At 26.5% G+C, this 27,021-nt stretch overlaps 4 protein-coding genes across 6 annotated transcripts; 2 read left to right on the forward strand and 2 right to left on the reverse strand.

Moving 5' to 3' along the window:
* The first annotated feature begins 162 nt into the window (after window positions 1–162).
* LOC129611807 (eukaryotic translation initiation factor 3 subunit D) lies at window positions 163–2,509 on the forward strand. 3 transcript variants are annotated; one of them, XM_055525162.1, is made up of 7 exons: window positions 163–251; window positions 313–524; window positions 615–762; window positions 821–1,290; window positions 1,350–1,642; window positions 1,744–2,290; window positions 2,356–2,509. In XM_055525162.1, the coding sequence occupies exons 2-7, from the start codon at window positions 326–328 to the stop codon at window positions 2,364–2,366; spliced, it is 1,668 nt and encodes a 555-aa protein (XP_055381137.1). In that variant the 5' UTR covers window positions 163–251; window positions 313–325; the 3' UTR covers window positions 2,367–2,509. The 3 variants fall into 3 exon arrangements, with proteins under 3 accessions (XP_055381137.1, XP_055381135.1, XP_055381136.1); XM_055525160.1 differs by having other exon boundaries at window positions 1,744–2,509; XM_055525161.1 differs by having other exon boundaries at window positions 208–255; window positions 1,744–2,509.
* A 730-nt stretch (window positions 2,510–3,239) lies between these two features.
* On the reverse strand, window positions 3,240–8,943 carry LOC129611675 ((E3-independent) E2 ubiquitin-conjugating enzyme UBE2O). Its single transcript, XM_055524937.1, has 9 exons — window positions 8,606–8,943; window positions 8,182–8,435; window positions 7,906–8,119; window positions 7,574–7,829; window positions 6,683–7,510; window positions 4,728–6,606; window positions 4,322–4,659; window positions 4,057–4,263; window positions 3,240–3,978 (listed from the first exon to the last, which is right to left on the reverse strand). Exons 1-9 carry the CDS (start codon window positions 8,837–8,839, stop codon window positions 3,851–3,853), a joined length of 4,338 nt encoding a protein of 1,445 aa, XP_055380912.1. The 5' UTR covers window positions 8,840–8,943; the 3' UTR covers window positions 3,240–3,850.
* Window positions 8,944–10,381: 1,438 nt separating this feature from the next.
* LOC129612036 (synaptic vesicular amine transporter) lies at window positions 10,382–14,626 on the reverse strand. Its single transcript, XM_055525479.1, has 9 exons — window positions 14,339–14,626; window positions 13,902–14,258; window positions 13,742–13,845; window positions 12,109–12,271; window positions 11,872–12,040; window positions 11,637–11,805; window positions 10,947–11,163; window positions 10,748–10,869; window positions 10,382–10,687 (listed from the first exon to the last, which is right to left on the reverse strand). Exons 1-9 carry the CDS (start codon window positions 14,451–14,453, stop codon window positions 10,601–10,603), a joined length of 1,503 nt encoding a protein of 500 aa, XP_055381454.1. The 5' UTR covers window positions 14,454–14,626; the 3' UTR covers window positions 10,382–10,600.
* Window positions 14,627–17,676: 3,050 nt separating this feature from the next.
* LOC129611992 (lysosomal acid glucosylceramidase) lies at window positions 17,677–22,568 on the forward strand. Its single transcript, XM_055525431.1, has 12 exons — window positions 17,677–17,849; window positions 18,201–18,346; window positions 18,440–18,560; window positions 19,799–19,943; window positions 19,999–20,158; window positions 20,223–20,386; window positions 20,446–20,575; window positions 20,641–20,754; window positions 20,833–21,004; window positions 21,182–21,349; window positions 21,426–21,591; window positions 22,434–22,568. Exons 1-12 carry the CDS (start codon window positions 17,789–17,791, stop codon window positions 22,531–22,533), a joined length of 1,647 nt encoding a protein of 548 aa, XP_055381406.1. The 5' UTR covers window positions 17,677–17,788; the 3' UTR covers window positions 22,534–22,568.
* Window positions 22,569–27,021: the final 4,453 nt, after the last annotated feature.

Genomic DNA, 27,021 nt, shown 5'->3' on the forward strand with positions numbered 1-27,021 from the left:
TAAATAAAATTGGAAGGTCTATAATGTTATGACAATTATATGAATATGCGACCGTTATTTTCATATTTCAAAAAACAAATTATCAATAAGAAGTATCAAAATATATGACAGTAGAAAATTCAACGTCTAAACAACTTCCATTATTGTTGTCAAAATTTGACATTTCTTAAATGTCAAAAATAATGTGTATTTTTTACTTTTTAGACCTTTCCACATAAAATTCTCCTGTCACGTCGTCAAAAATTTTTTAAGTTAGTAAGTAAAATTTATACATTTTTCTAGTTGAATTAAAAATTCTACTTTAATCATAAGGTTTTATAACAATATGAGTGACATAATTTCATCAGTTAAAGAGAACCCAATTTTTGAAAAGCCGAAAGTGCAATTCAACGAGCATGGTTGGGGTCCGTGTGAGCTTCCAAGTTTCTTTAAAGATATGCCGTATCAACCTTTCAGCAAAAGCGACCGTCTAGGGAAAATATGCGATTGGACTGGCACTGCTAATGTTGATAAAAAATATCAAAGTAAGCCGATTAAATAAAATTGATATTCATTCGTTTTTAACCTCAAAACAAAGTACACAATTAAAATAATTTGATTTTTTTTATTTTAAGACAAGTATACATCAGCATTTGGAACTGGAAATCAATATTCGTATTACCACGATGAAGATGAAACCACATTCCACTTAGTTGATACAACTCGTGTGCAAAAACCACCATACCAGAGGGGAAGATTCCGCGGAAATTTAAGGAATTTACGGTGAGATGAAAAAAATTATATTATTTATACGTTTAAAAATTCCATATTTTTTTTTTAGTGGTCGTGGAGCTCGTGGAGGTCTTACATCAAATATGACTTCCTTAGGTAAAAGTGTTAAAACGAGAGATCAGCGTCGTGGAAATACTAGAAAATGGGGTACCCGTGGGCCACCACCAAAAATTCGTGATGCATCAGTAGCTGTACGCGCCGATTGGACAACGATTGAAGAAATGGACTTTCCGCGCTTAGCAAAGCTATCTTTACCTAATGTCAAAGATGGGGAAGATATTGTTAGATGTGGAACATTGGAATACTATGACAAATCTTATGATCGTGTAAATGTGAAAAATGAAAGACCACTTCAAAAAGTTGATCGCATTGTGCATACTGTAACGACTACAGATGATCCCGTTATTAGACGTTTATCCAAAACTGTGGGTAATGTGTTCGCAACGGATGCTATTTTGGCTACTATTATGTGTTGTACTCGCTCGAATTACTCGTGGGATATTGTTATAGAGAAAATTGGTAAAATTTTATCAAAAGGCTGCTAAATTTTTTTATAAAATAAATATAATCAATTGTAGGAGATAAAATCTTCATGGGAAAACGGGATAATACCGAATTCGATTTACTTACTGTGAATGAAACTTCTGTTGAACCACCAACCGATGACGGAAGTTCGCTCAATTCTCCAAGAAATTTGGCAATTGAAGCAACGTTTATTAACCACAATTTCAGTCAACAAGTACTGAAAAGCGGAGAAAAAGAACCTAAATACAGTTTTGAAGAACCTAATCCTTTTATTGGTGATGAAGAAGAAGGGGAAGTAGCTAGCGTTGCTTATCGCTACCGAAAATGGGATTTAAATAATGGAATTGTAAGAAAAACTCATTTTACTAATTCAAAGTTTACTAATTTAAACTTTTTAAATTTGACACCGTATGTAATTAGCCTTATTTACAAATAACGATTTTTTAGGTTTTGGTTGCTCGTTGTGAGCACGATGCAGTTCTTCAAACACCAAACGGTGAAACTCAATTCATAACCATAAAAGCATTGAATGAATGGGATTCAAAATTGGCAAATGGTGTTGAATGGCGACAACGTTTAGATACCCAACGGGGTGCTGTTTTAGCAAATGAGCTAAGAAATAATTCATGCAAATTGGCTAAATGGACAGTTCAAGCTATTTTAGCTAGTTCAGATCAAATTAAATTCGGTTATGTGTCCAGAGTACATGTTCGTGACTCTTCAAAACATGTTATAGTGGGTACTCAACAATTTAAACCACACGAATTTGCTACCCAAATCAATTTAAGTATGGATAATGCTTGGGGAATTTTACGTTGTATTATTGATTTATGTATGAAACAAAAAGATGGCAAATATTTAATAATGAAAGATCCTAACAAGCCAATGATTCGTTTATATGACATTCCTGATAACACTTTTGAAAGTGATGGGGAAGAAGAATCAGGAGATGAAGGAGAAACTTTCCAAACAGTTTACTCTTATGGAGCAGGTGGTATGACAAACAAATATTCTTCAAAAAATTAAAAATATGCAATATATTTTTATATTTTTTCTTAGAAAACAAGTGAAACGTTAATAATATTGAAAATACTTTGATGCATTAAATTAAAAATTAGGATTACGTATTAAAGGATGTATTAAAGAGGAATTGTCAAATTTTTTTTAACATTGTAAAACGAACGATAAAAAAAATAAATAAGAACCATACAGAGATATATTTGTGTGCTTTGTTCCCGTTTAGGCATCTAATAAATACAATAAATGCGACACTTGGTTTTCAATTTTATGAAATTTTAAAACAACCAATTCTTTATTATTCACTTCTTATAATCCTTCATGTTTTCGACTATTTTTTTTTACAATGTATTTATCTTATACCAATACATTTCTGTGAGTAATTATAAAGCCTTTCGTTGCTTTCTTAAAATTATATAAAAAAAAATGCGAAATTTGACCTAAATATTTAGTTTGATATATAAATAACTATGTATTGAATTTTTTCTTTAATAACTCATGTAGGATTTCAATGGCTCTTGATTTTTTGTTTTTAATTTTTAATTAGGTACAGACTCATTTAGACTGTAAAATTCAAACTCCACTTTACTTCGGAACCATTTTAAAATTATTTCATAAATGAAATTTTTATTTTTTGAATCGAAAAATGTAGCATTACAATATTCAAAATAAATTATGTATTGTGCAATGCCTAAATATTAGTTTAAAAATAAATAAAAAAAAAATTTATTTTAATTTTAACAGATTCATTGATCATCAATTAATCTATGATGATTTCTCTATATTTATAGCATGAAGATAGATTAATTTACATATAAATTTTGAAAAAAAATTACAATATTTTTTTAGCATATTATTAAATTGTAATCTAAAGAACAAAAAAACTCTAAAATTTAGAAATTTTATATTATATTCGCTAAATTATTTAAAAATGAAAAACAAGTACATATGAAGAAATTATGAAATTTTTTAAAAGTAATTGAATAGTTCTTGATAATTAAATATTTTCCTATTTACATTTTATTTAAAGAAAAGAATATTTTTTTGATTTTATTATAAATTAGGTACTAGCTTGCATAGATTTATAACAATTTATTTTTTCATTACATAAATTTTATAAAATATTTTAAATTTTTAGTGCATTCTATACTATTTGCGGCTAATATTATAAATATAAAAAATTAAATTAAAGAAAACCTTTCATTTCCTATTACAAAACTAATAATAAGCGTGCCGTTTTACATTTTAAATAATACTGAAAATATAGAACATATGCTAACTAAATAACGCAAATGTGCCTATGTAGGTATTATTTATATATAAAATTTAGTTGAAGATTTATTTATTTGTTTTTTTTTTTTAATATACATACCATTTATAAAATTTAACTGGTGAAACAAGAAATAATAAATATTGTTTCATTGAATTGAATATTTTTCTTAAACGTGATTAGGAACAAGAAAAATAAATGTATATTTTGCAATTAATTCACTTAATTGATTTTTTATCATTTCTATTATACTACTGCTAATTTTTGTTATTCAATAATTTTATTTTTCGAAATTAATTCTACTTTAAGAAAGAAATTATCCAACAAGCCAGCTAAAGTTAAACAAAATCCACGGCTGGCAGGCACAAGAGGGAATTCGGGTTGTGTTACTATTGCTTTAATAAAAAATAAAAGGAAAAACATTATTAAATATACGTTTACACTTATAATTAAAAAGTACTATAATTATGTACCTGTACTATGTGTCGGCGTTTGTAAAGAATAATTCATCCAAGATTTAATTCTATCATACATCAACTTTCCACAATTTTTGAAATGATTATATATTTGTTCACGAAATATATCAGGAGGTTGAACTAACAATTTTGTCATAGACTGAACTAACTTTATTATAACCATTTCATTATACATTCGTGAATTTTCGCGACCTTGTTGTGTGCCTGAATTTTCAATATTAATATGTATTTCACACAGTCATTATTTTAAATATTCTCTTACCTTTTTGTTTCTCATATCCAGCTTCATTAAAATATGGTTCTGCTACTAATATTAAGCCTTGAATCGAAACAATAACTTGAAGTAATGTACTGTTTGATGACCATACCTCTGAATCCCGGCCGGCCCAAGTTCCCAACAGCGAAACGCATACTTTTCCGTCCTCATATAAGTTAGGATTTAAGCGATCTGAACAGTAACTTATATAATGACATAGTGGCGGAGTTTTTGGATAATCACGTCCTAATTGAATATCGAAAAAGAACATACCATCTTCGTAAGGGGTTTTTTTTGGACCTTCAATCATAACACTAACAAGATCCATTCGATCTTCAAAAACTCTAAATAAATTATAAGACAACTATGAAAATTTTTAAAGTAATTTTAAAAAATATAAATAAAAACATACCGGACCCATACACCAGAAGGCAAAGATGTTTTTAAAAGTTTGTGTTCTCTTCTAACAGCCCTATAGTATTGTTGTGGATTAGCCGGATGAAATATTGTTAAATGAAATTTGTGAGTATTTGGCGCAGTTTCCATTACCTGGAAACATTCTGAAGGCACTGGCGAAGCAAGCGGAGTTGAAACCTCTGTAGCAGGAGTACTTGGTATAGAAGAAAATGTTTTATTTTTTATTTCAAGTTTTGGAGTCATATTTTTTTCGACATGAACTCCTTCATCTTCGAAATCATTATTTTTGTCGAGCTCGTTATCTAGTGCCTTTAATGACGGAGATACAACTGTAAAAGAATCCTTATCATCGTCTGAATCATCATTTTGATTTTTTCGATCAATTTCTGAAGTCTCTTCATCTTCAGGGAAAGAATATTCAACTATATCACTTAAACTAAACACGGTCTTGCAGTATTTTTGCTGAATCTCTTGAACAGCTTTTATCAATTGACTTTTTAATAAAGAACATAGGCGAGCGCAAACATGCTCTGGAGAATCGTCTGTTAATTCTATACTACTACAAGAAATTGACTTTTGATCATCGTTAGCTTTTAGTAAACTGTTATTTACATCAGCCGTTAAGTCGTTTGAGCTTGCGTAGCTTGTAGAACTGCCGTCACAAAGCTCGTTTCTTGAATAACTTCCTGAATCATCCTGAGATGCTAAGCTACAATTCATTTTTAAATTATTTACTTTTTCGGTTTCCTGTGTTGCTTTATCGATACTATTCATTACGGACGAAATCAACATATTTTTCTCATTACTTAACATTTTCGAATCAACTGCAGTTACTGAATTGCTATTTGACTGCAAAGTACTATTAATATGCTGTTGTTGAAAAATTCTCGAAGCATTAGTCACAACCAGCTCAGTAGCTGAACTTTGCCCTATATGATTGTTAGACACCGTCATTATATTATTTCCGCAAGCTGATGAAGAAGTTTGTCTTTCTATTAATGCTAAAGTGGATGAGCCAGTTGAAGTTTCCGTTAAATCTTTATTAATCAACTTTTTCTTTGTTACATATTTAAAAGGTGTTGATGATAAGTTTAAAATTACTTTTGGCGAGTATTCTCTAGGTGACACAATTAAACTTTCTTTTTTCCCAGGTTCTACTACTTCATCGTTGTTACTAAAGCTTGCATTAGCTGTAGTTAACTTATTAGAAGGACTTTGATTAAAGAGACGATTTTTCTGATCCTGTGCTCTTTCTGAGGCAGATTGTCCTTTACGAACACGTTCTATGAGACCCATAAAATGATCTTCGTGAAAGAATGATGTATTCATTAATCTATCTAAATAACGACATTTTTTATACACAGCCAGTAATTTTCGCATAACTTCTTGATTTTGTAGACTTGGATTAATATTAAAAATCTCTTCTAAAGTAGACATTGCCACACGTGCGCGTTCTAAATTGACAGCTAACAAAGACTCTGAAACGCCTTTTTGAGGAGAACCACCTGGCTCACTAATTTCACTTTCTGTCTCCCAGGAGTCATTTTCAGAGCCGTTATTTCCCCAAAAATTGTTATCCGCGTCATATTGCCCAACTTCAAATAAATCCTGTGGCCAGCACATGCTTATATGACCATCAACCCACCAAACCTTCACTCTACCATCAACATAATTATCAATAATTTGACCAGCTGTACACATAGCATCCTCGCCTACAAAATTAGCAACTCGTATTACTATAGTTCCGGGACGATATTGAAAATCTGGATGATCTTTCAAGTCATAAACGCTGACTTCAGATTCTCCTGTATAAGTTGGATTAGGTTCATCTGCAGAAGTATAAGTTGTAAACCATTTAACGTGAGCTGTTCTTCCTTAAATTTTGAAAAACCATTTTTAACATCTATCTAAAAAAAAATATCATTGTCAATAAAAAAGAAATTTTTTTACCTTGATGATCAACAGTTTGAATAACTCCATAGTCTCTAAAAGATATATCAGCTCCTTCTTTTCCAGACAGCACAAAATCGCCCGGAAAAAATTCATGATCATCTAAGTGATGTATGGGATATAGTTGTGTGGATGGGATGTTCGTTTCAACCGTTCCATCTTGCCAAACCACTGTAGCTGTGCTATAAACGACCAAAGCCTCTGTAACAATTTCATCTCCCACAGCTGGTACTTTTTCGTTTGCAGTTGTGGATGTCTTTCTTAATTTTTTCAATTGCTTTTTGTGTAATAAGGGAGAACGTTTAGGGCTACTTTTTGGTGTAGGGCTGGAGCAGGTTGAAATTGTAGTTCCAGTGCTGTCAGAAAATTCAGAAACATCAAACATATCTTCTTCTTCTTCATCAGTTTGCCAATCATCTAAGAGGGTGTTTGGTTTTAATTTATCCAAATCATCAATATTTTGTATAACAATTTGTTCTTCGTTTTCGGTAGTAACTGTAACTGACGGTTGGGAATTGCTACTAAAATTTTCAGTCTCCTTTCTCTCACGTTCTTTGTTAGTTGTGACATTTGGTATAATATTGCTTTTATGTACGTTTTCTATCTGGCTAGTGTTTGTATTATTGGAACATACAACATTTTTTGTAATAACATTAGAAGTTTTTGATGACTTTGTTGCAAGTAATTGCTTTTTCAATTCTACGTCCAAAAGTTTTATTTTAATTTTATCACCAACGCATACTTTGGAGGTGCCTTTGGTATTTCTATTTTGACTTTGGTTGTTCTCTTCTTTTTGTTGTTGGCTCATTAGCAGTTTATATTTGATAGCTAATAAAAATTTGCCATTCAATAAAGTTCGAATAGGTAGGTACTCAAAAGAAAAATAATTACCTTGCTCTTTTTCCCATTGTGATTTTTTAACAATCACATCACAGTCTAATATTTTTATGTAGTTCTTATCATTGATTTGCAGCATACAAGACTCAAAAAGATTTAAATATCTCAATCTTTTAAGATCTTCACCAGTTACATACGGGCTTGGTTGAACTAGCATATTAGCCTTTAAGTCATCACAGTTTTCTTCAGAAAGGGCTTTACATTGCCAATGCACCCAAACTCCTTCAATTTGAACTGACTGGACTGTAAACTGTTACAAAATATAAAGATTATCTATTAATTTTCTTGCACTCTAACTAAAAATACCAAAGTATATTTGTATATACCTTTCTTGCTAAAGATTTTCCTTTTTTATTAGTTTTTAATGTTATAGAGGGAGTTAAAAGTTTCACATTATCTAAATTTTCAAGTCTCCCAGTAACAACTTGCCCAGGGTAAAAAACAGTCTCTGCAAACAAGCCATTCCGAAATTTGGTTGATCTATCTTTGAGAGGACAAACATCTAAATCAGGGATTTCTATTACTGCACCGCATGAAGATCTGTAATTTAAATTGGTATATATTAAGTAAATTTTATAACAATTTATCTTTAAGGGACAAACTTCAAAATTATTTTTTCATTAACACATTTTGTGCTTCCAACCCAAGAATCTAAACATACTGCATTATCTCTAGGTACTTTTACTAAAGGCTTTAAGCGTTCTGCGTTGACATTTTTGATAATATATTTGGTTCCAACAACTTTAAGATCGGCCCGCATGTTAATTTCTCTACAATAGCCTCGTTGGGTATCCTTACCATGTACTAAACGACGAACAACGTCGCCGGGCATCAAAGTTCTGTCGGCTAATCCGACCTGAAAATCGTTTTAATGAAATCAAATATGGTTTTCAAAATTTTGTCAATTCAAACATTTTCAAGCATACGGCAAAACAAAATCAAACTATTACATAATCGAAAATTTACATGAACTTTGAGATTGAACGCATTCTTTAATGCCCCGTTTTTCAAACAATTTTCATTTACCTGTGTTTCCTTCAATACATCCTCGCGCCCTTCTGGATGCCATGCTATTCTGATTTCACCTTTTGATAAAATATCATCGAAGTTATCCTCATCATCGCTTGAAAAGTTTTCCGAATTTTCTAAAACTAAGCCAAATTTAACTCGACCTTTTTTATCCACCCGAAAAACAAGGTCTTCATAGAAATATTGATTGTCTGCGGGACCAGCCGTAGATGCTGTTATACCACTAGCCATAATTTATTTAATTATTCATCGGACACTTTTTTAATCATAAATAACTTTTCCTGTTATATGATTACCTTTAGTATAACTGATTTTTTACAATTTCTCTTGACAATATTTTCTCTTTACACCACTACGCGTACAGATAATGACATTTTTAGTTGTCAAAATAAAATAACATCATAGGGGAATGTGTTGCCGTTTAAATGTAAAATTTTGAAAGATAGAGATGTGAAATAGAATTTTAATTTTTATATTAGAATTTCAAGTTAAAAAATATATGTATATACATACATATTTAAATATTTTTAAAAATTTATTTTATTTTAAAAATTTATTATAATTTTCAAATTCAGTTACTTTTCTAAATTTATCTTTTAATAAAAATTTTTGAGGTTTTATATAATATAGTTTTTTATTTTAATACACGATAAAACATCTGTGTGCAAATTTTTGAGTATAAAATGTACCTATGTAATCATTACATAAAATATCATTATAACATTAATACTTCTGCTTTAGATCAGTATCCTGGTCTTCTGTTATGTAAAAATATTTTTGTTATGTCAAAATATGTACTATAATGTTATACATGTATAAGAATATCAATACTTTGCACGCAAATTTTGTTTGCAAGGAGAATGAAATGTATGTGTGTATGTGAACCATTCATGCAAAAGTTTTTGTGTAAACACAACTATTATAGAAAAACACAATATGAAAGTACATATTATATTATATAGCTACATATGTATGTACATACATACATTTACCAAATTTTCCAAATTTTATCCAAATTTGAACGTCCAACGATTTTAAAAGTTTAAAAACGTCAAGACTTCAAATAAACCGACTGTTAACGCCTTACGTTTCACTTACGTATGTTCATATTTCCTACGATAAATTTTATTTTCACATAGTTGGTGCTGAACCCGGCTAAAACTAAATATAACATTTTATAGTTTCTCATTCAATTCAATAATCAATATTGAAATGCAAACTATGTAGTTGGTAGGTAGGAATGAAACAGTGAATTGAACTATATTATATAGGAAAAGTAAATTATTTATCAAAATAAAAAATTTTAAAAGAATACACATTTTGCAAAAATATTTGATTTTAGAACTCCAGAAATTGATGATAAACGTACAATAATCAAACTGATGTCAACAGATATAAATATTTCAAAAAAGCTATTAAATTTTTAAATTGAAGTAATTTTGATAAGTTGCAAATTATACAGGAAGGAAAGCAAGTGCTCACCATGAGCATTATATGTATTTGAGAAGAACAAGGAAACGAATTTCTTAAATAAAACAGTAGGCAAGCGGATATTATTATTACTTTATCTTTTTAAATAATTTAAGTAGATCAAATAATATTTTTATAACAAAGTTAAATTTATCAATTTTATGGAATTTGACTTAAAATTCCTGTAAAGCAAATCTCAAAATTTGTAAACTTTCATAAAAATGTTGCAAATTTTTAACAGAACTTACTTAAAATTAATATCAACAAATAACAAGTATTATTAAATTAATTATGGTCTAAAACTATATATTTAAACTTTAATATGCTGTAGATTATGTATACACCTTGAAATATTCAATTTTTGGATGAAATTGGCCGCCAAATTGGAACTTTCGAGTTAACACAAATTCAATTTTATAAAAATTATCCGAAAGAAAAAATTCGACTATTTGTACCTATAACTTAAAATGAACTTTTAATGAACTATAACTTTTTTCTGTAATATGTAAGAGTAGAATTCATTTAGTCAATTGAATTGTATAAGCGCTTATAATTTGGTACTTCATCACTGTTAGAAAGTATTAGCTGATTTTCTTTTACTAAACAAACCTAAAAAATAATGATTTTGTTATATAAATGATAATTAGATTATTGGTTCTTTTTTTTTACCTGATGATATGTTCGATAAAGAATAATTAAGGAGGGTCCATAAGCAATATTTAACAAACCCACAATTCTCATTAACCAAGGGAAACCAATTGTCTCTGCAAGCTCTCCGCCAATTAAAGGGCCTTAAAAATTCCAAATATTAATTATATGTTTAATAATAATTTTATGAAAGTATTAGATAATTAATAATACATATTACCCAAACTATATGCAAGACTAACAGAAGTTTGTTGTATTGCATAAACGGAACCATAACTTATATAAATTTCTCCACTTGCTGTTGATTCATCATCGTTGATTTTTAATTCTACCAACGAAGCTAATAAAGGCACTAATGCCGCGTCAATTATACCGATACTCATTCCTAAACAAAAATGGGGCAGCAACAATTTGTACACGGAATCCGCAATAGGAATCTGAAAATACCTTTTTAAAAAAACTTACACCTATTTAAATGACGATCAAATAAAAATATTGCTTTGACTTGACTAATTCATGACCATGAAAATTAAAAATGTTTTGCTGGGTTTATGAAAGATATTTACAAAAATTTTATAAATTCGTTAAGCATGATATTAAATACCGCGTTTTTTTTTTGTAAATTGTAGGAACGCAGCTTTCATTAAGAAAGTTTTTACGGGATGCCTCACAATCTGTATAATTATATGAAAAATTTTTAACTTAAATTCTAAATATTTGCACTATTCAAATTAAAATTTTTTCCTATACTCTTTCTGGATTATTTAGGCGCTGGTCATTTAGTCAAGCCTTAGTGAAATCTAAGATATAGATCGACCTTAATTTACATATCATGAATTTTATAACTGATGAGTTATGAAACAATGTAAAATTAAAATAATTTTATAAATTAATATTATAAAATTTTTACCGCTAAACATGATATACCAACAGTTGCTAGGGCAATACATGAAATTTTGATTTGGCCAAAATTATATGCGATCATTCCAAAAAAGTTGGTTCCAATAAAATATCCAATTGAATCTGGAATAAAAACGGTTCCCAGCTGCCATTTTTTTGGGTTAAGATTTTGAAGCAACCTAAAAGTAAATTATTTCATAATTATTATAAAATATTATGAAAAACGTAAAATTACAAATTTATACCATAAAGGTAAACACGGCTCCAAAATTGCCATAGCTGAAGTAGATAATAATATTCCCAAAGCAAGAGCCATTACAAGTTGATTTTTCAGTAAAAATTTCCATTTAGGTTTTTCTGCTTCAATAACTATATCAGGAGTTTTATTAAATTCCATATGTAATATTTGGAGAGCTAAAATTGAGTTATACAAATGTCTTTCATACGTACTTTGTTTACTATAAAATATTTTCTGCAATTACCAATTATAAAAGCTATGAAAACACACAGCATAACAAAAGGTGCAGATTTTCCCACGAAATCATATGCAATTCCACCAAGTGGATAACCAATTAGTACACCTAGAGCAACACTGCCCAAAATTACTCCCATAATTTTAGAACGTTTGTCTTCTTCAGGATAAAGCTGAAATTTTATTTTAAAATTCATGTACATACACTGGCGAAGCAACTCTAAAATTATTTAACTATTATCAAATACTAAAATATATGAGCTGGATTAAATCAAATAAAATTTTTACTAAGGTTATTATCAAGTTTTGCAGTATGCTAGTGATAGAAAGCACTAAGAATTAACCAGAACACTCCGTCCTCTAACAGTTCTAATTGTTAGTTTGAATAATCTTATACATACCTAGCATTTCCTTAATTACAAGTATAAATTAATAAAATTAATTTTTAAAAATTTAATGATAAATTTAAAAATTTTCGGAACTTATACAATATTTTTTACTTTCATGAGGCAAAATACATATAATGTATGCACATATTTATGGACATAATAATATACACTATGTATATCAATATATTCACATATGTATCTATATAATATGTACTTACACAGTAAATTTTCCTCATCTGTTTCTGTTTTAAATTTTCAATTACGCTTATCAGTTGTGAATTTTTCACATGAGTGAACTTAGGCAAGACAATTTATTTGATATTCATGTAGTGACGAATACGAGTATAATAAGAGTTTAATAATATGTATGTATAAAATTTATTTACGTGTATACATATACAAGGTGTCAACTTCAGCCTAATTTTTTTTATTTTTATAAATATAGTCATTTGATCATTGATTTAGCACGCGAAAATAAAATAGACAAATAAATTTTTTAATATAAATTTTGTGTTTTGCAGATGTTTATTTAAATTTAAAATAATTTACTTGTTAGTTACATATGAGTTCTTTAATAAAATTAAACTAAACTTAACAAATTCAAGCAGTCAAAAGTTATCCATTCGGCGTGGTCGATCAAAAAAATTGCATGAGTTTGAACAAATAGAAGAAAATTTATGTCTTCTCATTTTATTATATTAAAACATAATTTATTAACTGTAATGTTTTGTAATTTATTAACTGTAATGATAACTAACTTTTACAATAGTACTTTTCAGAGAGCATATATAAGTAACCTAATTATTTAAAGAACACTCTTTAACACATTTTAATACGTTATATTATGGAGACAACTTATAAATTCGCATATTATTAAGTGTGAATATGGTTTTCGTATTTAAATACACACATATATGAATATATGATGTAGTATGTGAATACTTCAGTGAAGAATTGTAGATATATTCAATAACTTGACAAAAATCTAGATGCATGCAAATCTTTGAAAATTTTATAAATGTTTTGAATATGTGTAAGTGAGACACTCTGCCCTTATTGTATATGGAAATATTTTTTATGAAGTTTTTACTAATTGAGCAACTGCATAATATATCTCGGTCGTATTCACTTTGCGAGAAATATCTAACCTATTTTTATAGTCGTATTTAATAAAAGTCGTGGAAATAATTATTGATCTAATCATTATTCTTTATCAATATAATAATTCTTTTTCTTAATTTAATTTCCACTTACTTGAGCAACCAAACTCATTCCACATACACTAATACATGACGAACCAACACCTTGTAACATTCTTGCTAATAAAATTGTTGTATAAGTTTGTCCAGTGGCAAAAACTATAAATTATTATAATATTGTACATTAAATTGTTATAATATGGTTCGAAACTTACCAAATGATGAAATAAAAATACAGCATGTTCCAAAACAAATTGGAAAATAAAATCCAATTGTTGTTGTAAGACCACCAATTATTGGATTACAAATTAATTGAACGAATGCTTTCATTGCTAATAATAAGCCAATTGAAAAATTTTCTTTATCAAATGATCTTGAATGCGTCACTGTCAAAAAAGTTTTATCATCATTAATTTTTGATGTTGAATTAATTAATGATTTGCCGGGTATTGGATGTTTTGTTAAAATATTTGGTACATAATGTAAATCATAATTTTTATAAACAACACTCTGTGGTACACCCACTTCTGTTTTATTATTAATTTCCGCCAAAAAATCAGGTAATATTGGAACTTAAATAATATAATAAAAAAAAATTTATGTGACGATAGTAAAATAACAAAAGGAAAGTAACAACAAATCATTTTCTTACCAATTACTGTTAATAAAATGTTATCCGCCAATAATGCCAAATAAACTATTACTGAAATTATATAACGATTTTGTGTGTGTCTTCTCTGAGTAAATTCGTCGTGGACAGTATTCATATTTGCAAACGCGAATAAATTCAAATTCTATTGAATTATTTTCAAAATGATTTTTTTTTTTTATGTTGTAATTTTATCTAATTTAAACTAAAATTAACGTAATGAATATTTATATGAAATTTAAATAAAAAGAAAAAGTTCTTGCCACGTTCAACAGGTAGGTATTTATTTGTTGAACTGTGCTAAACTTTTAAAAGGATACATGAAAAATTTTTCCTTTTTATATATTTAAAAAATTTTGAAAACATATGTACGTGTGTATGTAATTTATTGAATATTGTTTGTAATCGAAGCATCCTTTTAAAATTGATATCGAAGTTTATTATATAAATGGTATTAGACTAACCATTGTGTTGGAAAAGAATTCGCGTGTCAGTGTTAAATAAAAATATTAAAAAAGGAATAATTTTGGAAAATAGAGACAAACAATGTTAATAACAAATAAAAATCCATTTTAAATTGCATGAGACTAAGGAAATTACAATTATCAGCTAAAATTATTCAAGTAAATATTAAAATATTAGAACTTACAAAACAGTTTCCTAGGCGTATATACTGGCTAATTTTCATTTCATGAATACCGATTCCCCTATTCCAAATTTGAGCCCCTATTCCAAATTTGAGAAATCACCGTTAACTCGATAAACTCATTGAAATATATTTTATTCGGTAAATTTGGTTTGTTGCCAATTAATTTAAAATTCTGTAAACATCTATTGTTTTCATTAAGTATTTTAGCCAATTTGAGTGCATTAAAGTAAGAAATTTGTGTTTCTAAATTCTCATATAACTTGTATTTATGTATATTTTTAAATTTTAAAATATTTTAATGAGCTACTTTAAAAATGAAATGAGTAATTTGAGTACTTAATGAGGAATTGTAAAAAACTTAATGAGTAAAGCACTAAAAATTTTTTTATTCAACAAAAACGCAAGCATAAACAATTTTTAAGATTATGTCAAATTTAACTTTTGATTTTAATGCTTAATGTCACTTTCGAGGCAATAACTTTGGGTTTTTTCTTTTTGGGCTTGTATATAGATCTAAGTTTTAAATTAAATTGAGAAATTTAAATTCAAATTGAGAAAACAAATAAGCTTTGACTATATTTAAGTGCAGAAGTATATACTATCGGTCGCGAAACTGCTTTTTTTGTGTTTCGAGAAAAACGAATTTAAAAAAATACCAAATAATGTTAATTTGCGCAGATATGTGTAAAATTTACAACGTTATTTTTCCGAAATTACTAAAGTTAGAGTTACTTGGGTTTTTTATAAAGATAGTTTCGAAAATTCTGAATTTTTCTGTATATATAGTACTCAAGACTCTCAAAGAAGCAGTTTAATGACTCTTTCATAATACTGACGATATATGAATAGTTTTGATTTTATTAGTGATGGTCTCTTTAATATTTAAAATCTTGTATACATACTTAAATATAGATAAATATGTACTATTATAGAATATGTATAGAATGCAGATGTGATATATGAATAAAGTTATTATATACTTACATATATATTTATATTTATAAAATTATATAATAAAAAAATTGTAACATAACTTTGTATATATTGAACATTTTTTTTTTATTTCTGCATAAAAGTATAATGTGTATACTTGGATATAATCGTTATATTATTATTGCCACTAACTGTGCTATTGTTAATGTGATGCAAAATGGACTAATAAACTTTGTTATCATTAGAAAGGAATTAAAGAGTTTGCAGAAAAACTCAGTACTATTTGAAATAAAACTATATAATCGTCAAAATTTGGATTTAATTGAGTAGCAATTCAACACCTTGTAGAACATGGATTCAAAACTTTCTCTTTGTATTGCTTTAAGATTAATGTTACTTTTATTTTGAAAAAGTGATTCGGTATAAAATATTCAAAAATTTATTTGGAAATTTTCTAAACATTTTTCAGTTTCAAAACAGAATTTATCGTGGTTCCAAACCAAATTGTATTCAGAATGCTATTTGGATTGCTAAATAAAATGCACACATGGATTGCAGTAGATTACTAACTAAAAGACAATGCAATGATCATTTAGGCAGCCATAGAATAATATAAAGTAATAAATTTGTGCCTAATTTTAAACTTGAATTTGAATACTGTATATATGTAAGTAATCTAATTACATATAATAATATTAATAATTCTTTAAGAAAGAACGATTTATGTGTATTTTTTTTTAAATATTTAACTTTATTTTAGTGGTTTGGTTTGTTTGCATTGCGTTCAACTCCAGGTGATAGAATATAAATTAATAAAAAATAGAGAGTCATAGAGGTTCTACTTATTGTGGCAGCTGAAAAATACTCAGAATATTTGAAAATAAATACATACAGTAAGTCTCAATACTTTTTACGCCACTATTAAATCATAAAACATCTGATTGAGAAATTAACTCAATAAGAGTTAAGAGTCCTTAAATTTTTGCATATTTTTAAATAAACAAAAATTCATTGACATTCACTTTCTGTTGTTGCTGATTTTTAGTAAAGGAAAACCTTATAAGTACATTTTTTTTGCAAACACGAGAATTTGTCCAAAATTATTCATTTTGCTCCCCCATCCCCTCAAATTTTATATGTCATAATATCTCTTTTAAAATTAATAAAAAAAAATAGATCTTAATATAGTCGCATTGTAACAATACAGGAGCAATTAAATAAATTCGGAGAAGAGGCACAAGAAAAACAAAAATTTCAGAACTCTCATTCTATTCTCTTACATATTATTCTCTATAAGAATAAAATTTTAACTAAATTGATTTGATATTTTAGAAGATCTTAATTCATATTCTGACAAATTTGTGTTGTACAAATATTATTGAAACCGACTGTATATTATATACCTACTTTTTTAAATATTAATGTCAAACAATTATAGAAGAAAAAAATAAATCAGAATTTTTATTTCACCTTTCATTCATATATGTATATCTCATCCAGAATAATATCTAATTTTTTTTTTTTTTTAGAAGAACAACATGGCTATTTACTTAATCAGCAAAATCGTTATCGATAGATTTACAAGTATTATAAAAGATTTGAAGAAAAAAAACCGAATACTATATAGCTACACCTAAGCCGAGCATACTTATGATACCAAATAAAATCTAAAGGAAATATTCATTTTATTCGTGTTATTTTAATAATATTCGCATTCATAATTTAAGCAGTTGAACTCAAAACTCTTTGTAGGTCAGTTCATTTTGTTATAAAATCAATTACTCACAGAAATATTTTCACGACGGAAGAGTTATATAGTATATACCCAAATGTGCATAGCATTTATTGTTGTTTTATAAAATAATTTAAATATGAAAGCTTTTACAAATAATATTTTTATATCTCTTTTGTTATACTATGCAAGTTTGGAAGGTTTGTATATTATACAAACATGTTTTAAGTAATTTTTACAAAGAGAGATGGCTGTTTAGCGTGTGTGATTCACTTTTTGAAATATTTAAAGTAATAGTGAAATAAAATGTATATTTACATATTTATAGTTACACAAAGTTACTTACAACAGTGCCTCTCTTTTTGTTTAAACACGATTTAAACATAAAAAAATTTTACACTTAAACATCTCTAAACTAAAGTTTCTCTGCATTTAAATAATCACATTTGAATCTTAAATTTTTATTTAATTTTAAAATATGAGAATAATTTAAAAAATTTAAATCATTACACAATTAATGCTTATTTGTTTTTCTCTCATTTCTTTTACAGTTTTTGCAACAACAGAACCATGTGCCTTACGTACTACTAAGTATGGTTCAGTATGTGTCTGTAACGTAACTTATTGTGATTATTTAGAAGAAAATGATATTCTTCCCATTGAGTCAGATGATTTTGCAATTGTATCTTCATCGAAGGTAAATGATAATTATGAAAAAGATGTTTAAACGAATTTCAATAATATTTTTTAAATGATAATTATTGTGTGTAAACTATCTTGTATTTTTTAGGCTGGGTTAAGATTTTCATATCTGAAAGGAAATTTTCATCAAGAAAGTATTGTTGTTGAAGATGCTCCAAAACACATAGAATTAGAAGATAGTTCTAAAATATTAAAACAACAAAATTCAGGTTAGATGCAAATTGAAGAATAAAACATTTAAAAGCATAAAATCGAAATTTCGCATCATCCATCATAGTTTTACTCGCATCATTACCTATATAATATTTAAAACATCGAAGTCAACATAAAGTCAATTTTGTGCTGTCAAGATTCCAATTTGAATAGCAAAATGTTAACTTTCAATTTACTTTTAAGAAATCAGTAATTCACAAAAATAGTTTACCTATATTTCAACCTCTAGTGTTTAAGTGCTTTCGAAAGAAAACAGTAAAATATTGCTCTTACCAGAGTTTTGCTACTACACTAATAGATATTTCAAAAAATTTACTTTCAATCTTAATTTTATTAATGAAAATTGAGGCATCTATTTTTAATATTTTAGAGTCCGCCCTACAGGCGAACTTGTGTATTAGAGGCTTAAACTCAATTTAATTTTTGAAAAATACAAAAATGTTTTTAATATTTATAAAAGATTATTTAAATTTAAATTTACTTTTTATAAATATATTAAAAGTTAAATTCAAAAGGTTACTTAAGCTAACTGGTTCTTATTACAGATTATAGTCAGTTATCAGTCAGTTTTCAGTCTTGCAATTAAGAAATTTTAACAGCATCTTTCAGGGGAGTAAAATTAGCACAACTATGACCGCACAGAGATGGTTTTGTAAAACAAAATTCTGGTAACAGCAAATATCACTTAAAATTTTGATTTTAAGTGATAGTTGCTGTTGCCACAGAAATGTAAACATTGTGAATATATGTACAGATAACAATCCATTCAGGTCGTATGTCACAAATTCAAGCACTTACGCGGTTGATTAATTACCTTCTTAAGATGCCTCTTGAAGTAAACAATAATTTTAAAAACTTTTAAGTGTTAGATATTTTGCAAATTATCTATTATTAGAACAAATTTCCAAGATAAGAATAAACTTTTTTTTTTATTTGATTTTCTATTTTTATTTTAATAAGTACAAAATAATTATTGAAAAGAGCATTTTTGTTTAAATTTAATCTTAGTTAAGACAACATTCTTCACTTGTTTACAGAAGCGTTTGATTGCTTAAAGTTTTTTTTTATATTTTCCATTTACATTGTTTGTATACTTAATCTCAATAGTATATTAAAGTTTCTTTGATTTATTTTAATTGTAAATACTATTTGATTATTAAATTACAAAAAGTAAATAACATTTTTATTGATTAATGCATTCTTCTATATACAAAATTCGATTATTACGATTTAGACGCCTTCATATTTGATGATGCCGTCATTAAAATTAATAGAAATGTTTCTTATCAAAAAATTGTTGGTTTTGGAGGATCATTTACTGGAGCAGTTTCTCATAATTTGGATCAGTTACCAGAAGAAATACAAAATCATGTTTTTAGGTAATTGCTCTAATTTCCCTAATTTATTTTGATTTTACTTTTATTTGTTTTAAAGGTCATATTATTCAAAAAATTCTGGAATTAGTTATAATATGATGAGAATGCCGATTGGTGGATGCGATTTTGATTTAAAACCATGGGCTTATAATGAAAATCCCGTAAATGATGTGAATTTAACAAGTTTTTCTCAATTAGATGAAAGAGATTTATATAGAGTAATTTTAATAATCCCTTGAAAGTATAAAAAATTAAATTTAATAAATTATGAATAAATTGTAGCTCAGTCAAATTCAAAAATTAAAGGAAATATCTAATAATTATGATATTAAGCATATGTCATCTGCTTGGAGTCCACCACCATGGATGAAATCAAATAATGATTGGACTGGTTTTAGTAGTTTAAAAAAAGAATTTTATCAAACTTGGGCTGATTATCATTTAAGGTATTTCAATTTTATTGAGCAATGTATAGTATTAAGGTTTTATTTTTGTTAATTTTTAGATATTTAGAGTTAATGGAAGCAAATAATGTTAAAGTATGGGCAATAACTACTGGAAATGAACCATTAAATGGTGTTATTGGTTGGATGTTTGTTCATTTCATGAGCTTAGGATGGACACCAAAAAATCAGGTATCATGAAAGTTTATTGAAATTTTAAAGTAAATTTAATATTCATTTTAATTTTTAAATTAAAGGCTATATGGGTTGGAGAAAATTTGGGACCAACTTTAAAGAATTCAAAATTTAAGGATGTAAAAATATTTGGAAATGATGATCAACGTTATACTTTTCCTACTTGGTTTAAGTTGGTAATTATTTGCCTTTTCTTTATTATTTTTTTTTTTAAAATGGCTTTAAAATTAATTTTTATTATGAATTGCTCGTAGATGGAGCGAACACATGAAAATTCAACATCATATCTTGATGGATTAGCTGTTCACTGGTATTGGGATATGTTTTTTCCACCAAATTTGATTGCGAAAACTCATGAATTATATAAAGATAAAATTATTATTAATACTGAATCATCAGTTGGAGATAAACCTTTAGAAACTCATGGTATATGTTTATGTATTTTTGTGATATATGAATAATGATGAATAAGTCAAATATATTAGGTTCAGCATTTAAATTCCATCCAATATCAATTATTATAAAAATTGTTTAGAAAAGAATGTTATAAAATTTTTATATTCATTTTTTAAGTTTAAAGGTTGTCATAATATTTTATTATAGGACCAGAATTGGGATCGTGGGATCGCGGTGAAAAATATGCTAACTATTATATGGAAGATTTACAAAATTGGGTTAACGGTTGGATTGATTGGAATTTAATTTTGAATGATCATGGTGGACCAAATTACGTTAATAATTTTGTGGATTCAGCTGTAATATACAATAATGGTGAGTAAAACTACAATAATATCTTGTTTTTCTTATGATTTTAAGAAATTTAAATTTATTTTCTTTATTATTTTAGATAACACTGAAATATATAAGCAACCCATATTTTATGCAATTGGACATTATTCAAAATTTTTACCAGAAGGATCAATTAGAATTGAATCATCGGGAAATTCAAGAAATATAAAAAATGTTGCATTTTTAAGACCAGATGGAAATATTGCTGTCATAATTCTTAACAAGTAATAATTTTATTATGTTTTTGCTTCATTTTCTCTTTACTTTTTTGTTAAAAATTTGTTGAAAACTACATGTACCATAGGGAAATCTCCTAATATAAATATTCTTATGTAAATGTTACTTAACACGTTCAAACATCTGTGAAAATAGTATACGTGTTCTTTTTGTTTAAATTATGTAATACTAGTATTTTTGAATAACTCATTGTGTCGAAATACTTTTAAATTCTAGAAATATAGAAGCAGTTAAGATGGACGATTATAGTTCATTCTTTAAAATTTTTATTCTTCTACTATGAAGTATGCAACTCAAATCTATATACTGCTTTACAAACCATAGATTTTATTCAAACTGATTAAAAGTAAGCTTGACAATCTTGAAATGAAAACTGTTAATACTAAATTTTATTCGTATTTTACAAATCCTTTCAATACATACTTTAAAAATATATTTAAAAAATTTTACAATAAATTGCGAAAATAATTCTGATAAACATACACACGTACAGAAAAGTTCAAATTATACTCTTCAGTATTTCACTTCCTGATTTCCATACATAATTTTCACCTAGTAGAGGTACGATTTCACTTGAAAAACGTGTGAATTCTTCAGGTGCGCAAGAATTCATGTACATATTACAGCTGATGAAAGTATCTTATGAACAAATTTTTAAAATTATGTACAATATTGAGTCAGTTAACATATGATGTTGTTCGTGAGTGAACGTGCTGTGCTGGAGTTTTAATTTTGAATATTTTTTAATAAAACATAATTTTTTTTTGAAATTTATTTTGGATTTTAAAAACTATTTTCTTATATTTTTCATTTTTTGTTTTATTTGTAGGAAAAACAAACTTGTAAAATTAAAAATTGTGGATGAATTACGAGGAAATATTATGATCTCAATACCACCAAGATCTGTGCACACATTAATTTTTAAATAATGATGATGAACATAAACATCAAAAAAAACAAAAAAAAAAATTATTTACATTTAATTTGTTACAATTTTAAATTTTATAACTTTGGAACATCGATTTAATCCGAAAAGAAATTTTATTACTTAAAAATGTTTTTATATACTAAAGATATACACACATGCATATATAAAATAAAATAATATCTAAAAATATAATTATATATAGTGAGATATTTTTGTTTTTTTTGAAATATATGAAATGTACATAATTTTAATTAATAAGCTATTTGTAATACATAATATTTATGTAAGTAAACTATGTGTCTGTCTGGTAGCAAACTTTAGTGAGTTATTTTTCTTTTGTTTTTCTTGTTTCCAATATAAATACATTGTATCTTTATAGTACTATAAAATTAAATTTTTAAATTATAAAATATTCTTATGTTGTAGACATTTTATGAATCTAGGTACATATTATATATGCTTCATATAATATGTTAGAGATGTCAAACCTTTTTCATTAGTTCTATGTCATAATTTGTGAAAAATATTATTAATAACATTAGGTGTTACGTTAAAATTGTGTACAAGAAGTGCAACATTACGAAATAAGAAAATCCCAATTGAAAAAATAATAAGTTTAATAAAAAAATGGCATATATTTTATGAAAACGAGAGATTCAAAATGAATTTATAAATTTTTCGATTATAAACGTATACAATAAAACAAAAATTTAATGAATTCATTCAATGAAATTTAAAAATGGGTTTAAATATAAATTTTAATTAAAAGGGAATTTTCGATAATTCAGATATGTACTTAAAGTTCTAACTTAGGGGATATTCGATAATTCAGTTCCAATTTAAGTCTTAATATAAAGCACGCCTCGATAAATCTAGACTGAAAATCAGCAAAATTGACATTTTCGGTAATGGCAGATGTGTTTTAAAATCTAAAGCAATTTTTATGTTTTCTTATAATTACTGCAAAAATAAATTAGAACAGGAGTATGATAGAAAAATGTTGGATATTGAAGAATTATTGGTATTGAAGAATCTGGAAAAGTGAAATAATCAGTTTCAACAAAGAGGCAAGTATGTGTAGAGATTTTTAAGATTTAATTTAGAACTTTCAGTGGATATCTGAATTTTCGGAAATCGCCTTAAATCTTAAAAATTTTTTTGTTTTTGCATTGTTGCAGATCTAGAAGAACTAACTAGTTTATTTTTTCAGATTCTTAATATCTTACATTTTTCTATGTTATTTTTTTTAAATGTAAAGTAGTTTTGCAGCTTTTAAAAACTTTAAAAATGCTTTAGAAGTTTAAGAATGCTAAAATTTTTGAACGTACTTCTTTGAGAGGTATATCGAACACTCTACCTTTAAAAATTTTGTTGTATTTTAATCTACCGAACATGTTATATATTAAGACCTAAACTAAAACAGAACTTGCAAAAACCTTCGTAAATTTGTAACATTATTTTTTTTTTAAACTAAAGCTTCATTGATTTTTTCATTCATTTTTATATAATTTATAAAATAACTGAACACTCTTTACGATTAGAACATTAAGACCATATTTTTGAGATTTTTAATTTTATTATTAATCATTTTAAATTTTATTAATAATTTTACGCACTCTTGTACTATAACGTTTAACGAACATTTAGTTCGCTCCTGTATTAAACCATTTAATTTACGTACTGCAAAACCTAAGGAACGCATTCCAAAAATATTTTCCACCGCTGTACCAGATCATCATATATAAAAAATATAATTATATTATGTCACTTTAACAAAATATTTTGATTTCTATGAATCACAAACACCGACAGACATAATGTAAAATATTTCTGTATATATTACAGTTGCATTTTATGTACCTATTACTTTTTTGGAGTGGAGCAATATTAAAATAAAAAAATTGCATATTTATGAGCAAAAATTAAGAAACGTATTTTAAAGTAGATTTATGTAGAAAAAATCTTAAATTTGTTTTTTGCTTTCATTACTATTTCAGTGCATCTCAATTGTTCAAAGTTTTTGTTAACAAATTAAAGAGTTTTTTTTTTGTGTGATTTTAATATTTAAAACATAATTAGATGCTTAATTTTATGAAGAACACCCAGAAGATACACTATTAAAACTACATACATACATGTAAAAGAGCTAGTATGTATATTATTATAGGTACTTGAAAAAATCGTAAAAATTTTCTTAATTCTTGGCACGCATTAAGAAAAGAGATAAGATTTTGGAATTTTTTTCTTTTAATTTACTTTTCACAAAAAAAAAAATAAATAAAAGAAATTATGAAAAATTCTCATCTATAAAAATTATTATATCTCGCAATTTTATAAATTTTGTAATATTATTAATTGAATTATAAAAAAAAAAAAAAATTAAATGGTTAATTAAATTCACAGAATAAATTGACAAAAATTTAATATTTTTTTATGCACACATCGGTACATACCCACATACATTATAATTTTTCCCTTAATTCCCTCTAAATAACAAAGAAAATACAAAAAGAATAAAGTTTATTTCCAACCCGAGGCAGTTTTAAAATTTTAAATACATACATACTTACAGAACATTAATATATGTATGTATGCGCATCTTACTTTTTGTGACATCATAATAAAAAATAATATATAAAACAAAAATAAGAAATTACAAAAAAAAAATTCTATTTTACATGCTAGTATTGCATGCTTCATATGCATTTCTCGCCTCACTTCAACGCCTAATGTCACTCAATCGAATCAGAAAAATGTAAAAATGTAAAAACAGGAAGATGTGTAATGCTCTCTTTTTTTTTTGTTTTGTTATTCTTAAATCTAAAATTTTTTTTTATAATAAACACGTTTATATAGAATATTTTAAATATGTATACACATACATACTATACAAATTACAAGTAAATACATACTTACATAGTACAGCAGAAACGGATTAAAAAAATGTTTACAATGGTTCCGGTGGTTTTAAATACATTTTTTTAATGTTTTTTTTAAATTTTTATATGCTAAAAAAAAAAGGTGTTTAAAATAATATTACTCTTGATTTATGTTTTATTAAATGCATGCGTTTATTCTTTAATAAATTAAAAAAACATTTTTATTCGGAATATTGCATAAAATGTATTATGCATGATTCCGTTCGGAATAATTTAAATTCGAACGGAATTATTGTGATGATATTTTAAGTATTAACTACTCAGTAATTTCATACTCTTATAAAATTTCTTGCTCTCTTTCTTGAAATTTATTGTATTAATGTATGTATAAAGGTTTCAGCACACAATAAATATTAATGATTATTGTAATCGAACTTCCATTGATGATTCTAATCAATTGTAATCGAATAGATAAACAATTGTATTTATATTGTAATAATTATACTCGTAATACTGTTCAAGTTTAAATTCATATATCTCTTAGTAGCAACAAGAATTTAATCTATATTAAAATTTTTAAATTTATTTTCTATTTCTTTTATTTTAGGTTTTGGTGACTCTAAAGAAGCTTCGAAAAGTATTTCTTTGTTGTTGGTATTATAAGGCGTCGTAAGTCAAACTGAAATAATTTTTGTACTAAGTATATTATAAAAGTAAAATGATAAAAGTAAATTAAACAAAAATATAAATATGTAGCAAAGTACTTACCTTGATATTGTCATAAAAAATTAGGAACAAAAATTTCACTCTTAATTAGATTTTTTCTGGGTTTATTACAAATATAAGTCGAATTGTTTTGAACTTTAAATAAGAGGTACCGTCCAACATTTGAGGTTTAAAGGTACCATCGATACATATCAAGTAGGCAAGAGTTATCAAGTAACAAAAATTATTAGTTCACAGTTTATCGCGATACGTAAATATGTAGCGAAAAATGCGCTTAATTAGTGTTCATAGACAAAATGTGTTCATAAACAAAATGTACTGTTTTGATTTTATAGAATAGTTCAAAACATATTGCATATTCATCACATTAGAGATTTTCATAAACACCAAACTGCAAAACAATAATGTGATACATACGCAGTATATTTTTGACATTTGTGTAAGAATTTTTGCTATTTTGAATTTTTAATGTTGTCTTCATGTGAAGAAAAAGTGTCGTTAGCAAAAAGAAATTTATTTATTTTCGGCCAAATAGTTGAAATATCTATTTCAGGAAAAATAAAAATTAAGAAAAACAAAGAAAAGAAAATTGAAACAAAAAGAAATTTTGTTATTTTTAAGTAAAACAATTAGAAATTAAAAATGTAAAACCAAACTGCAAAAACTGGTAAAAAAAAACTACAGCTGTTTTAAATGCACTAGCCATGATAATTTAAATATTTTTGTGATAGATTAACAATGTTTATGAACAAACTTGATTAGCAACATTTGTTTATGAACACAAACATAGCGCATAGTTCTCGCTATATATCGCGATATACTGTGTTAATGAAAAGGCCTATTATGTTTTTGCAGTTATTGTTTTGCAGTATTTCGTTTATGAA

This window comes from Condylostylus longicornis, unplaced genomic scaffold (assembly GCF_029603195.1).
Source record: "Condylostylus longicornis isolate FDR11 unplaced genomic scaffold, ASM2960319v2 ptg000055l, whole genome shotgun sequence".
NCBI lineage: Eukaryota > Metazoa > Arthropoda > Insecta > Diptera > Dolichopodidae > Condylostylus > Condylostylus longicornis.

Coding starts and splice junctions, on each gene's coding strand:
- LOC129611807 (XM_055525160.1), top strand. CDS start 326: ATGAGTGACATAATTTCATCAGTTAAAGAGAACCCAATTTTTGAAAAG. Junction 763..820: donor GGAAATTTAAGGAATTTACG/GTGAGATGAAAA, acceptor TTTTTTTTTTAG/TGGTCGTGGAGCTCGTGGAG. Junction 1,643..1,743: donor GGGATTTAAATAATGGAATT/GTAAGAAAAACT, acceptor ACGATTTTTTAG/GTTTTGGTTGCTCGTTGTGA.
- LOC129611675 (XM_055524937.1), bottom strand. CDS start 8,839: ATGGCTAGTGGTATAACAGCATCTACGGCTGGTCCCGCAGACAATCAA. Junction 8,436..8,605: donor ATGTATTGAAGGAAACACAG/GTAAATGAAAAT, acceptor AACGATTTTCAG/GTCGGATTAGCCGACAGAAC. Junction 4,264..4,321: donor TGGATATGAGAAACAAAAAG/GTAAGAGAATAT, acceptor TTGAAAATTCAG/GCACACAACAAGGTCGCGAA.
- LOC129612036 (XM_055525479.1), bottom strand. CDS start 14,453: ATGAATACTGTCCACGACGAATTTACTCAGAGAAGACACACACAAAAT. Junction 14,259..14,338: donor CATTTTATTAACAGTAATTG/GTAAGAAAATGA, acceptor ATATTATTTAAG/TTCCAATATTACCTGATTTT. Junction 10,870..10,946: donor TAGTCTTGCATATAGTTTGG/GTAATATGTATT, acceptor GGAATTTTTAAG/GCCCTTTAATTGGCGGAGAG.
- LOC129611992 (XM_055525431.1), top strand. CDS start 17,789: ATGAAAGCTTTTACAAATAATATTTTTATATCTCTTTTGTTATACTAT. Junction 17,850..18,200: donor ATACTATGCAAGTTTGGAAG/GTTTGTATATTA, acceptor TTTCTTTTACAG/TTTTTGCAACAACAGAACCA. Junction 19,944..19,998: donor ATACAAAATCATGTTTTTAG/GTAATTGCTCTA, acceptor TTTGTTTTAAAG/GTCATATTATTCAAAAAATT.